An 11,413-nucleotide genomic window follows, 5' to 3' on the forward strand; every position below is an offset into this window, starting at 1 on the left:
CCAAGAGTATTTTGTTTACACATAGAGAACTGTGGAAGAAAATCCTGACCATGCTAACAATCATAGATTGCACAACAGTTAGCCTCTATAGGTATTAAATCTGTCTCAGACCAACTGCCACTGAACCTGACAGAAACACCAGACTCTACACTGAATGCTTCATGAATCAGGACAATAGGAAGCTGTTTTGTGTTCTGTTGATACCACTACACACTGTTATGGTACAGTGTGTCATTGGTGCTCTCAGAGGACTTGCAGAATAAAGTATCCATTTGTTCCAGAAACTAAACCCAACAAACTGAAGACTAGGTCAGCACAATGTCCCTGGTAGAGTCTGGAATTATAAATATGCAAACACTACTGTTACAGGTATATGGAAACCATCTCAGTTTGATGTTGCTGTAAAATAATAAAAAAGGCTGTCTTTTTTCCCCGTAGTAGTTCTGGCACCCTAATGCCCCAAGATATCTGACAGATGTCTTCAACTCAGTCAGCAAAGCGTCTCACTTGCTTTGCTCCCCCATATCACACTATCAAAGGCTACTCTCTCAGCCTGACAGCAATCTCTCTACCCATCTAGTTCCCTAGGCAGGGTTGCCACCATGCCAGAAATATACATCTCCAACTGCCACATGCTCTCTTAAACTTAAATCACTACATGATAGCACACACAACACAATAACCTCTGATTCAATTGATAAGATATAATTGCCCACCTGAACATACAAAGCCCATACAAAATATTCATAACAACCTGTAAATGGGCAGAGAGGATTCTGTCGCTTCTGTCTCTGTCCCGCAGAAAGGAGCGACACCACGACGTTCTTCTCAAAGTGGTCTATTCAGGAACCTTACAACATACGAACAGGAATCTTTCTTTTCTTTTCTTCTCTCTCTCCCAGCCCATGAGCACACTCCCTTATATCTTCCCTCAACTCCGCCTCCTCAGTCCAGACTGTGTAATCTCAGTTCATAGGTCCACATCACATGGCCTGATCTTGCGTCATGGTGCGCCTATGCAGTTCTCACAATGAATGTGGCTAGTTTCAGGTGTGTGAGGAAGTCAAGTGCTAGTCATGAGACTTAGCTGCAGTCCCGGACGCCATCTTGGGACTGCCGCCACACCCGCTCCCCACAGGAATCTTAACATCAGCTTCCATGTTCTCTCTGTGGCTTCCTCCACCTTGCTTCCAGTCTCCTCCTCTCTCTAAAACTCTTCTCCCACCAATCTTTCCTTCTCATCCAATGACAGGCCTCATTTTATCTTGTACCTGCCTACACCTGTGTGATGACATTATCCTGCAGTTTGATACATATGACACCTGTGACAACAATCACAAGTATCACTGTGAACTATTAGAAAATGAAATAGAACATATGATGGTTAAAACCAAATTTTAAATGCTATAATTCCTATTATCAAGATCTTAGAGACATGGGCAAAAACATGGCTAAAATAGAAGCTCACAATGTTTTGCTGCACTGTCTCATCTGGTACTCAGTGCATCAGCACCCATAGCAGGAGAGCAGCTGACCCTGTCTTTAAGAACTGGCCACAGGCTTTGAAGATCTTGAGCATCCTGAGCCTTTGCCTAATGATTCACCATGCAAACCAGCTCAGTAAAGCTAATAATCAGAGGGACAACTGCTCCCATCTCAGTGGTCAGTGGGGTTGGCAAAACTATTCACAGAGCAGTTCAAACACATCTTACGTGATTTTAGGACAACCCTGTTCAATTTTTACCAGATTTCATTTTTTAAAGAAAAACCATTATAAAATATATTTTGATCATGTTTCCTTTTCCCCAACTAACAGATTGTTTCCTCCTCCATAGCCACCCAACTTCATATTATCATTCTCTCTCTCTCTCCCTCTCTCTCTCTCTCTCCCTCTCTCTCTCTCTCTCCCTCTCTCTCTCTCTATCTCTCTCTCTCTCTTCCCTATCTATCTATCTTACTCTACCCCTTCTGTCTCTCAAAATAACAATTTTTAAACTGAAAGAAAAAAAGTACTCTATCGACACTCTATATTAAAGAAATCAAGAGTTTTTCGAACACTTTCAAATATCAACATTATAAACATTTTCAAAGAACAGTGCATTTCACAATGTGATTGCTAGCAAGAAGACAAAGCAACTGGCTAATGTTATTTAAGAGTTAAGTGGTATGGTTTCCTCATGATTTGAAGAAGAATTTACTGAGTATCTTTGCTCCAAATCTATAAATGTCCCCATGGAGGTAAGATTATGAAAAACATGAACAGGGAACACAGATCATTGTGAATAAGCAGAGGCACCCTTATGCTACCAAAATCTAACAAGATATAGTGAAGCAGAGCATTTGACCCACTGGGTTATACTCAGGATGGGAGTATCTAGTATCTCAGTCTCCACAGTCAAAAGCAGATAAAAGAGTTCAGAGTGATTTGTGGTCCCAGAAACAAGGACAAGAGATATCATATTTCCCTCCCTTTTGGATCCTAAATACAGTGGATGTAACCTTCAGGTGTATAGGTATGTATATGTGTGTATATCTGTATATATGCATGTGCATATGTGTACACATCTGTGAATTGCCTGTGTGTGTGGTGCTTATTTGTGTATGCATGTGTATGTGTATATGTATGTGTACATATGTGTGTATGTATGTATATGTTTTAAAGATAGAAAGAAGAGACAGAAAGAATGAGAGAGAGGCAGAGAGAAAGGGGGAGAATGAGAGAAAAAATAACAAGTTGTTGGGATTCATAGAGTGAAAGTGTGTCTCGTACATTCAGTTGTTAATTATGTACAGGCAGATAGCTAAATGTTGCTGACAGGACCCTTATATTGTCATGTCTATGGACCATTGCTAGGTTTTCTATTTGTAAATATTTATTCATCTCTACCTTCCTAAGGCAATCTAAAATATTATCTAATTAGCTATAACAAAAATTGAACAACAATAGCCAGACAGAAAGTGGACGGTGGAACTTTGCAGCAGAGAGAGGGATGCTGGAAGAAGAGACATGTGGTAGATTCAGCCAATGAACACAGAGGTAAGCCAAATAAACAGACAAGCCAAAGTCATGCCCAGTTAGAGCTGGCCATATAGAGAGACTTAGTGCCAGGATTAATCAATTTAGAGTAGCTAAGAGACTGCCCAGCAAAAAGGATAAGCTTCAAGATATTAAAAAATCTCTGCATCCATATTCATGCTGCTGGTGGGTCAAAAAGAGTCTCATTATTACAAGAGGAAAGGGAAATGGAAATGGGGAGATTTAGTGGATATGGTAAAATATATGATATACTTAAAAAACATTCTGTTGTGAAAACTTCTGTAAAATGAGGACATATCCATAAAGAATTTTTAAGAAACAGCAACTTTGCACAAAGGGCAAAACTACTTGCCACCAAGCCCAGTGTCAAACCGAAGACCCCAGAAGCCACTTGGCAAAAAATATCAACTCCTAATTGTTCTCTGATCTCTGAAAACTGCATGGGGCATACTCATCTACATATGTACACACATATATGCACACACATACACAGAGGGAGAGAGATTAACACACGTGCATAAAGATAACTAATTAAATAAAAGGAATATGAATAAAAGGAAAACAAGTGAGAAAAATGGATAGCATTAAGGAAGTAAGAAAACCCTCTTGGAACTAGAAAAAGCAAGAAGCAAATTTTTTCTATATACTCCTAAATAAAACACAGTTTACCAATATCACCACATCAGCCCATGGGTCTTACATTAGATACCAGATTAAAGAACTATAAAAAGATAAATACCTCATATTCAATCAACAGAGTTTGTAGTAAATTATTGCAGAATAGAAAAATAATACTATGGTTTTATTCTCCGTTTTGGTGTATAGAATTTTACATCAAAAGACAGAAGAGGAAGTAAACACATTAATTTTTAGTGACAGCATGTCAGCTGTCAGGCAGAAGGGGGAACTGTGTATGCCAGGGCTGTGTATGATGTACACAGCTGTTGAAACCATCTAGGAGGTTAATGTAGGAGGCTGAAGTACTGTGGGAGGATAGCTGTAATGCTGCAGGCAGTAATAATCTGCCAGGTCTTCAGCCTGCACATCGCTGATGGTCAGAGTGAAGTCTGTCCCAGATCCACTGCCTATGAAGCGATCAGGGACCCCTGATTGCCTAGTGGATGCATAGTAGATCAGTAGTTTAGGAGACTGCCCTGGTTTCTGCTGGTACCAGGCCAAGTAGTTCTTTTGGTTTCCACTGGATAAAAGACTCTGACTGGACTTGCAGTTTATAGTGACCATCTCTCCTTCTGACACAGCCAGGGAGAATGGAGACTGGGTCATCACAATGTCCCCACAGGTACCTGAAATAATGAATAGGCAGTGAAAATGCATACATACACAAATGTAGATTATAATAACAGTTGAAATTTGTCATTTAAATGTCTTTATAATGTCAAAATGTCACAAAATTATTATGTAAGAAATATTACACTCTGGCATACATTGTAAATTTCTTATTACAAAGATGAAAGTTTGAAAAGATTTTAATACTTTAAATTTTTTTACCATATACCCAGAGCAGCAGGGATATGAGGGCCTGAGTTTGTGATTCCATCTTGCTCCTCCTGCCTGTCTACTGCAGTTTAGTCACAGTAAAAAGGCCTGGTTTATAAATTCTGAGCATCTGGACTGGGCTGGAGCAAACCATGCAAAGCAGACAGGAAATACAAAACAGATGCCCGGGCAGTGTGGGTGTAAGTATGAGTATCTGGTGTCAATCAACAGGCAAAAATGTCATCAAAGAGAGTATAAGAGAACACTGAAAGTGAATGAACTCCTCATCTCCAACAGAAGTCTCCTATGGGATCTAATAGGTTTGTGTTAAAAATCTAAGGCATATTTAAATCAGGTGACTTTTGGAAATACTCTAAGAGATCTATCTCAGATTGATGACTCTAGAAAACAAGAAACAAACAAAGTAAGAAAAAATGATCAATAAAAGACAGTAATGGCATGGATGAAAGTAAAAAAACAATTGAAGATAATTTGTTCACTGTTTCCCATCTCCACATCCATTATTATAATGACAAAATGAACAGTGCCTCAGGTATTTGGACCACAACTTCCAAGATAAGCAATGGACAGAGATGCAAATAGAACACCATATTATATGTGTGGATATCCTGGGGGTCAGTAGCTTAAGCCTAGAATCAGAGAAGCTTTAAATTCAAAGTAAAGCAAATAAAATAGAATCTAACAATCATGTTTCCCACAACTTCAAGGATCTTAAAAAGGGTTCTCAGTTTGGAGAAATGACAAAGAATAAAACAAGTTTCGTGTCTTCAGCTCATCATGCCTGGAGACCAACACTACCAAAATGTTTTATTCCATAAAGGGGAATTCTAGAGAAGTCTAGAAATTAGCAGGATTAAAACTGCCTAAATATGGTCTTGCTCACTCTTCTAAAATTCTCCAGAAGGGGTCAGAGCCACCCTAAATCAAGTAATGATTTTACAAAAACCTGGAATCTACAACATCAGAGATTGTTCACATGTAAAGGAAAAAATGTTTGAGTATGAAGGAAAATCAGTAGCAGTAAAAGAACCACCTGAATTCAGGTTAGTGAACTATGATATTCTGTGAGATGAATTATAAATACAGCTTTATAGGCAAAGTAAAGAAACTGAAAATGAAATTAAGTAAATTAAGATAAAGAGTGAGATTCATACCTGTATCCCAGAATTGGAGACACAGAAGCAGGAGATCCTTAAGATTAAAGACTAGCTTGGGTACATTTATTCTAGACCAGGCTAATCTATGCTTGCTTACAAGATTAGAGTTGAAATCATGTTTGTGTCACTCTATTCTTTTGCATTAGTTGAAATTTGATTACTTTCTTGCTTCTTCTTTGGTGTAGTTTCCCTCCGTGTGTTGGAGATTTTCATGGATTATTCTTTGTAAGAGAATATCTTGCTTTTCCAATCTATGGTAATTGAGAATTCTGCTGGATATAGGATCGTGGCCTGGCATTTGTGTTCTCATAGGCTCTGATGATATCTGCCCAGGATCTTCTGTCTTTCATAGTCTCTGGTGAGAAGTCGGGTTTAATTCTGATAGGTCTGTCTTTATATGTTACCAGACATTTTTCCCTTACTACTTTTAATATTCTTTCTTTGTTTTATGCATTTGGTATTTTGACTATTATGTGACAGGAGGAATTTCTCTTCTGTTCCAATCTATTTGGAGTTCTGCAGGCCTATTGTATGTTCATGGGCATCTCTTTCTTTATGTTAGGGAAGTTTTCTTCTAAAATTTGTTGAAGATTATTGGCCTTTAAGTTGAGAATCATCACTCTCTTCTATACCTATCATTTAGGTTGGGTATTATCATTGTGTCCTCGATTTCCTGGATGTTTTGGGTTAGGAGCTTTCTGCATTTTGTATTTTCTTTGACTATTGCATCAGATTTTCTGTGGTATCTCCTGCCCCTGAGATTCTCTCTTCTATCTCTTGTATTCTGTTGGTGATGGTTTCATCTATGAATCCTAATGTCTTTCCTAGGTTTTCTATCTCCAGGTTTAACTTCCTTTCTGATTTCATTGTTGATTCTATTTCCATTTTTAGATCCTGGATGGTTTTGTTCACTCCCTTCACCTGTTTGGTTGTGTTTCCTGTGATTCTCTAAGGAATTATTCTGTTTCCTCTTTTAGGGCTTCTACTTGTTTACCTGTGTTGTCCTGCATTTCTTTTCTTTTTTCAGTTATTACAGTTCATTTTTATTAGATATTTATGTATTTACATTTCAAACGTTATTCCCTTTTCCCCTCTGCCATCTCCCCTCCCCCTGCTTCTATGAGGGTACTGTCCCTCCCACCCACCCATTCCCAATTCAACACCCTGGCATTCCTCTACATTATGGAAATAAGCCTTCACAGGACCAAGGGCTTCTCCTTCCATTGATGTCAACAAGGCCATCCTCTGCTACATATGCAGCTGGAGCCATAGGTCTGTCCATGTATATACATTGGTTGGTAGTGTAGTTCCTGGGAGCTCTCAGGTTGGTTGATATTGTTGTTCTTCCTATGGGGTTGCAAACCCCTTCAGATCCTTCAGTCCTTTCTCTAACTCCTTCATTGGGGTCCAAGGGCTCAGTCTGATGGTTAGCTGCAAACATCCTCATCTTTCTTAACCAGTTTAGTGATTCTATGTTGAGTGATAGGACCAAAAATAGCATTCCATTTTAGTACATTTCTTAAAATTATCGTAAGTCATCATTTTTTTTTATTAACTTGAGTATTTCTTATATACATTTCAAGTGTTATTCCCTTTCCCGGTTTCCGGGCAAACATACCCCTCCCCCCTCCCCTTCCTTATGGGTGTTCCCCTCCCAACCCTCCCCCCATTGCCGCCCTCCCCCCATAGTCTAGTTCACTGGGGGTTCAGACTTAGCAGGACCCAGGGCTTCCCCTTCCACTGGTGCTCTTACTAGGATATTCATTGCTACCTATGGGGTCAGAGTCCAGGGTCAGTCCATGTATAGTATTTAGGTAGTGGCTTAGTCCCTGGAAGCTCTGGTTGCTTGACATTGTTGTACTTTTGGGGTCTTGAGCCCCTTCAAGCTCTTCCAGTTCTTTCTCTGATTCCTTCAATAGGGGACCTATTCTCAGTTCAGTGGTTTGCTGCTGGCATTCGCCTCTGTATTTGCTGTATTCTGGCTGTGTCTCTCAGGAGCGATCTACATCCGGCTCCTGTCGGCCTGCACTTCTTTGCTTCATCCATCTTGTCTAATTGGGTGGCTGTATATGTATGGGTCACATGTGGGGCAGGTTCTGAATGGGTGTTCCTTCAGTCTCTGTTTTAATCTTTGCCTCTCCCTTCCCTGCCAAGGGAATTCTTTTTCCTCATTTAAAGAAGGAGTGAAGCATTCACATTTTGATCATCCATCTTGAGTTTCGTTTGTTCTAGGGATCTAGGGTAATTCAAGCATTTGGGCTAAAAGCCACTTATCAATGAGTGCATACCATGTATGTCTTTCTGTGATTGGGTTAGCTCACTCAGGATGATATTTTCCAGTTCCAACCATTTGCCTACGAATTTCATAAAGTCGTTGTTTTTGATAGCTGAGTAATATTCCATTGTGTAGATGTACCACATTTTCTGTATCCATTCCTCTGTTGAAGGGCATCTGGGTTCTTTCCATTTTCTGGCTATTATAAATAAGGCTGCGATGAACATAGTGGAGCACGTGTCTCTTTTATATGTTGAGGCATCCTTTGGGTATATGCCCAAGAGAGGTATAGCTGGATCCTCAGGCAGTTCAATGTCCAATTTTCTGAGGAACCTCCAGACTGATTTCCAGAATGGTTTTACCAGTCTGCAATCCCACCAACAATGGAGGAGTGTTCCTCTTTCTCCACATCCTCGCCAGCATCTGCTGTCACCTGAGTTTTTGATCTTAGCCATTCTCACTGGTGTGAGGTGAAATCTCAGGGTTGTTTTGATTTGCATTTCCCTTATGACTAAAGATGTTGAACATTTCTTTAGGTGTTTCTCAGCCATTCGGCATTCCTCAGCTGTGAATTCTTTGTTTAGCTCTGAACCCCATTTTTTAATAGGGTTATTTGTTTCCCTGCGGTCTAACTTCTTGAGTTCTTTGTATATTTTGGATATAAGGCCTCTATCTGTTGTAGGATTGGTAAAGATCTTTTCCCAATCTGTTGGTTGCCGTTTTGTCCTAACCACAGTGTACTTTGCCTTACAGAAGCTTTGCAGTTTTATGAGATCCCATTTGTCGATTCTTGATCTTAGAGCATAAGCCATTGGTGTTTTGTTCAGGAAATTTTTTCCAGTGCCCATGTGTTCCAGATGCTTCCCTAGTTTTTCTTCTATTAGTTTGAGTGTGTCTGGTTTGATGTGGAGGTCCTTGATCCACTTGGACTTAAGCTTTGTACAGGGTGATAAGCATGGATCGATCTGCATTCTTCTACATGTTGCCCTCCAGTTGAACCCACACCATTTGCTGAAAATGCTATCTTTTTTCCATTGGATGGTTTTGGCTCCTTTGTCAAAAATCAAGTGACCATAGGTGTGTGGGTTCATTTCTGGGTCTTCAATTCTATTCCATTGGTCTATCTGTCTGTCTCTGTACCAATACCATGCAGTTTTTATCACTATTGCTCTGTAATACTGCTTGAGTTCAGGGATAGTGATTCCCCCTGAAGTCCTTTTATTGTTGAGGATAGCTTTAGCTATCCTGGGTTTTTTGTTATTCCAGATGAATTTGCAAATTGTTCTGTCTAACTCTTTGAAGAATTGGATTGGTATTTTGATGGGGATTGCATTGAATCTGTAGATTGCTTTTGGTAAAATGGCCATTTTTACTATATTAATCCTGCCAATCCATGAGCATGGGAGATCTTTCCATCTTCTGAGGTCTTCTTCAATTTCTTTCCTCAGTGTCTTGAAGTTCTTATTGTACACATCTTTTACTTGCTTGGTTAAAGTCACACCAAGGTACTTTATATTATTTGGGTCTATTATGAAGGGTGTCGTTTCCCTAATTTCTTTCTCGGCTTGTTTCTCTTTTGTATAGAGGAAGGCAACTGATTTATTTGAGTTAATTTTATACCCAGCCACTTTGCTGAAGTTGTTTATCAGCTTTAGTAGTTCTCTGGTGGAACTTTTGGGATCACTTAAATATACTATCATGTCATCTGCAAATAGTGATATTTTGACTTCTTCTTTTCCGATCTGTATCCCCTTGATCTCCTTTTGTTGTCTGATTGCTCTGGCTAGAACTTCAAGAACTATATTGAATATGTAGGGAGAGAGTGGGCAGCCTTGTCTAGTCCCTGATTTTAGTGGGATTGCTTCAAGTTTCTCTCCATTTAGTTTAATGTTAGCAACTGGTTTGCTGTATATGGCTTTTACTATGTTTAGGTATGGGCCTTGAATTCCTGTTCTTTCCAGGACTTTTATCATGAAGGGGTGTTGGATTTTGTCAAATGCTTTCTCAGCATCTAATGAAATGATCATGTGGTTCTGTTCTTTCAGTTTGTTTATATGATGGATCACGTTGATGGTTTTCCGTATATTAAACCATCCCTGCATGCCTGGGATGATCAAGCCTACTTGATCATGGTGGATGATTGTTTTGATGTGCTCTTGGATTCGGTTTGCCAGAATTTTATTGAGTATTTTTGCGTCGATATTCATAAGGGAAATTGGTCTGAAGTTCTCTTTCTTTGTTGTGTCTTTGTGTGGTTTAGGTATAAGAGTAATTGTGGCTTCGTAGAAGGAATTCGGTAGGGCTCCATCTGTTTCAATTTTGTGGAATAGTTTGGATAATATTGGTATGAGGTCTTCTATGAAGGTTTGATAGAATTCTGCACTAAACCCGTCTGGACCTGGGCTCTTTTTGGTTGGGAGACCTTTAATGACTGCTTCTATTTCCTTAGGAGTTATGGGGTTGTTTAACTGGTTTATCTGTTCCTGATTTAACTTCGATACCTGGTATCTGTCTAGGAAATTGTCCATTTCCTGAAGATTTTCAAGTTTTGTTGAATATAGGTTTTTATAGTAAGATCTGATGATTTTTTGAATTTCCTCTGAATCTGTAGTTATGTCTCCCTTTTCATTTCTGATTTTGTTAATTTGGACGCACTCTCTGTGTCCTCTCGTTAGTCTGGCTAAGGGTTTATCTATCTTGTTGATTTTCTCAAAGAACCAACTTTTGGTTCTGTTGATTCTTTCTATGGTCCTTTTTGTTTCTACTTGGTTGATTTCAGCTCTGAGTTTGATTATTTCCTGCCTTCTACTCCTCCTGGGTGTATTTGCTTCTTTTTGTTCTAGAGCTTTTAGGTGTGCGGTCAAGCTGCTGACATATGCTCTTTCCTGTTTCTTTCTGCAGGCACTCAGCGCTATGAGTTTTCCTCTTAGCACAGCTTTCATTGTGTCCCATAAGTTTGGGTATGTTGTATCTTCATTTTCATTAAATTCTAAAAAGTTTTTAATTTCTTTCTTTATTTCTTCCTTGACCAGGTTATCATTGAGTAGAGCATTGTTCAATTTCCACGTATGTGGGCATTCTTCCCTTACTGTTATTGAAGACCCGTTTTAAGCCGTGGTGGTCCGATAGCACGCATGGGATTATTTCTATCTTTCTGTACCTGTTGAGGCCAGTTTTTTGACCAATTATATGGTCAAATTTGGAGAAAGTACCATGAGGAGCTGAGAAGAAGGTATATCCTTTTGCTTTAGGATAGAATGTTCTATAAATATCCGTTAAGTCCATTTGGCTCATGACTTCTCTTAGTCTGTCGACATCACTGTTTAATTTCTGTTTCCATGATCTGTCCATTGATGAGAGTGGGGTGTTGAAATCTCCCACTATTATTGTGTGAGGTGCAATGTGTGTTTTGAGCTTTAGTAAGGT

At 39.3% G+C, this 11,413-nt stretch overlaps 1 gene segment (V, D, J or C); it reads right to left on the bottom strand.

The window, feature by feature from the left end:
* Positions 1–3,826: 3,826 nt before the first annotated feature.
* Positions 3,827–4,699, bottom strand: LOC134486794 (immunoglobulin kappa variable 4-1-like). The segment is given in 2 exon segments: positions 3,827–4,341; positions 4,547–4,699. Coding segments are annotated over 2 exon segments (399 nt in total).
* Positions 4,700–11,413: the final 6,714 nt, after the last annotated feature.

This window comes from Rattus norvegicus, chromosome 4, assembly GCF_036323735.1.
Source record: "Rattus norvegicus strain BN/NHsdMcwi chromosome 4, GRCr8, whole genome shotgun sequence".
NCBI lineage: Eukaryota > Metazoa > Chordata > Mammalia > Rodentia > Muridae > Rattus > Rattus norvegicus.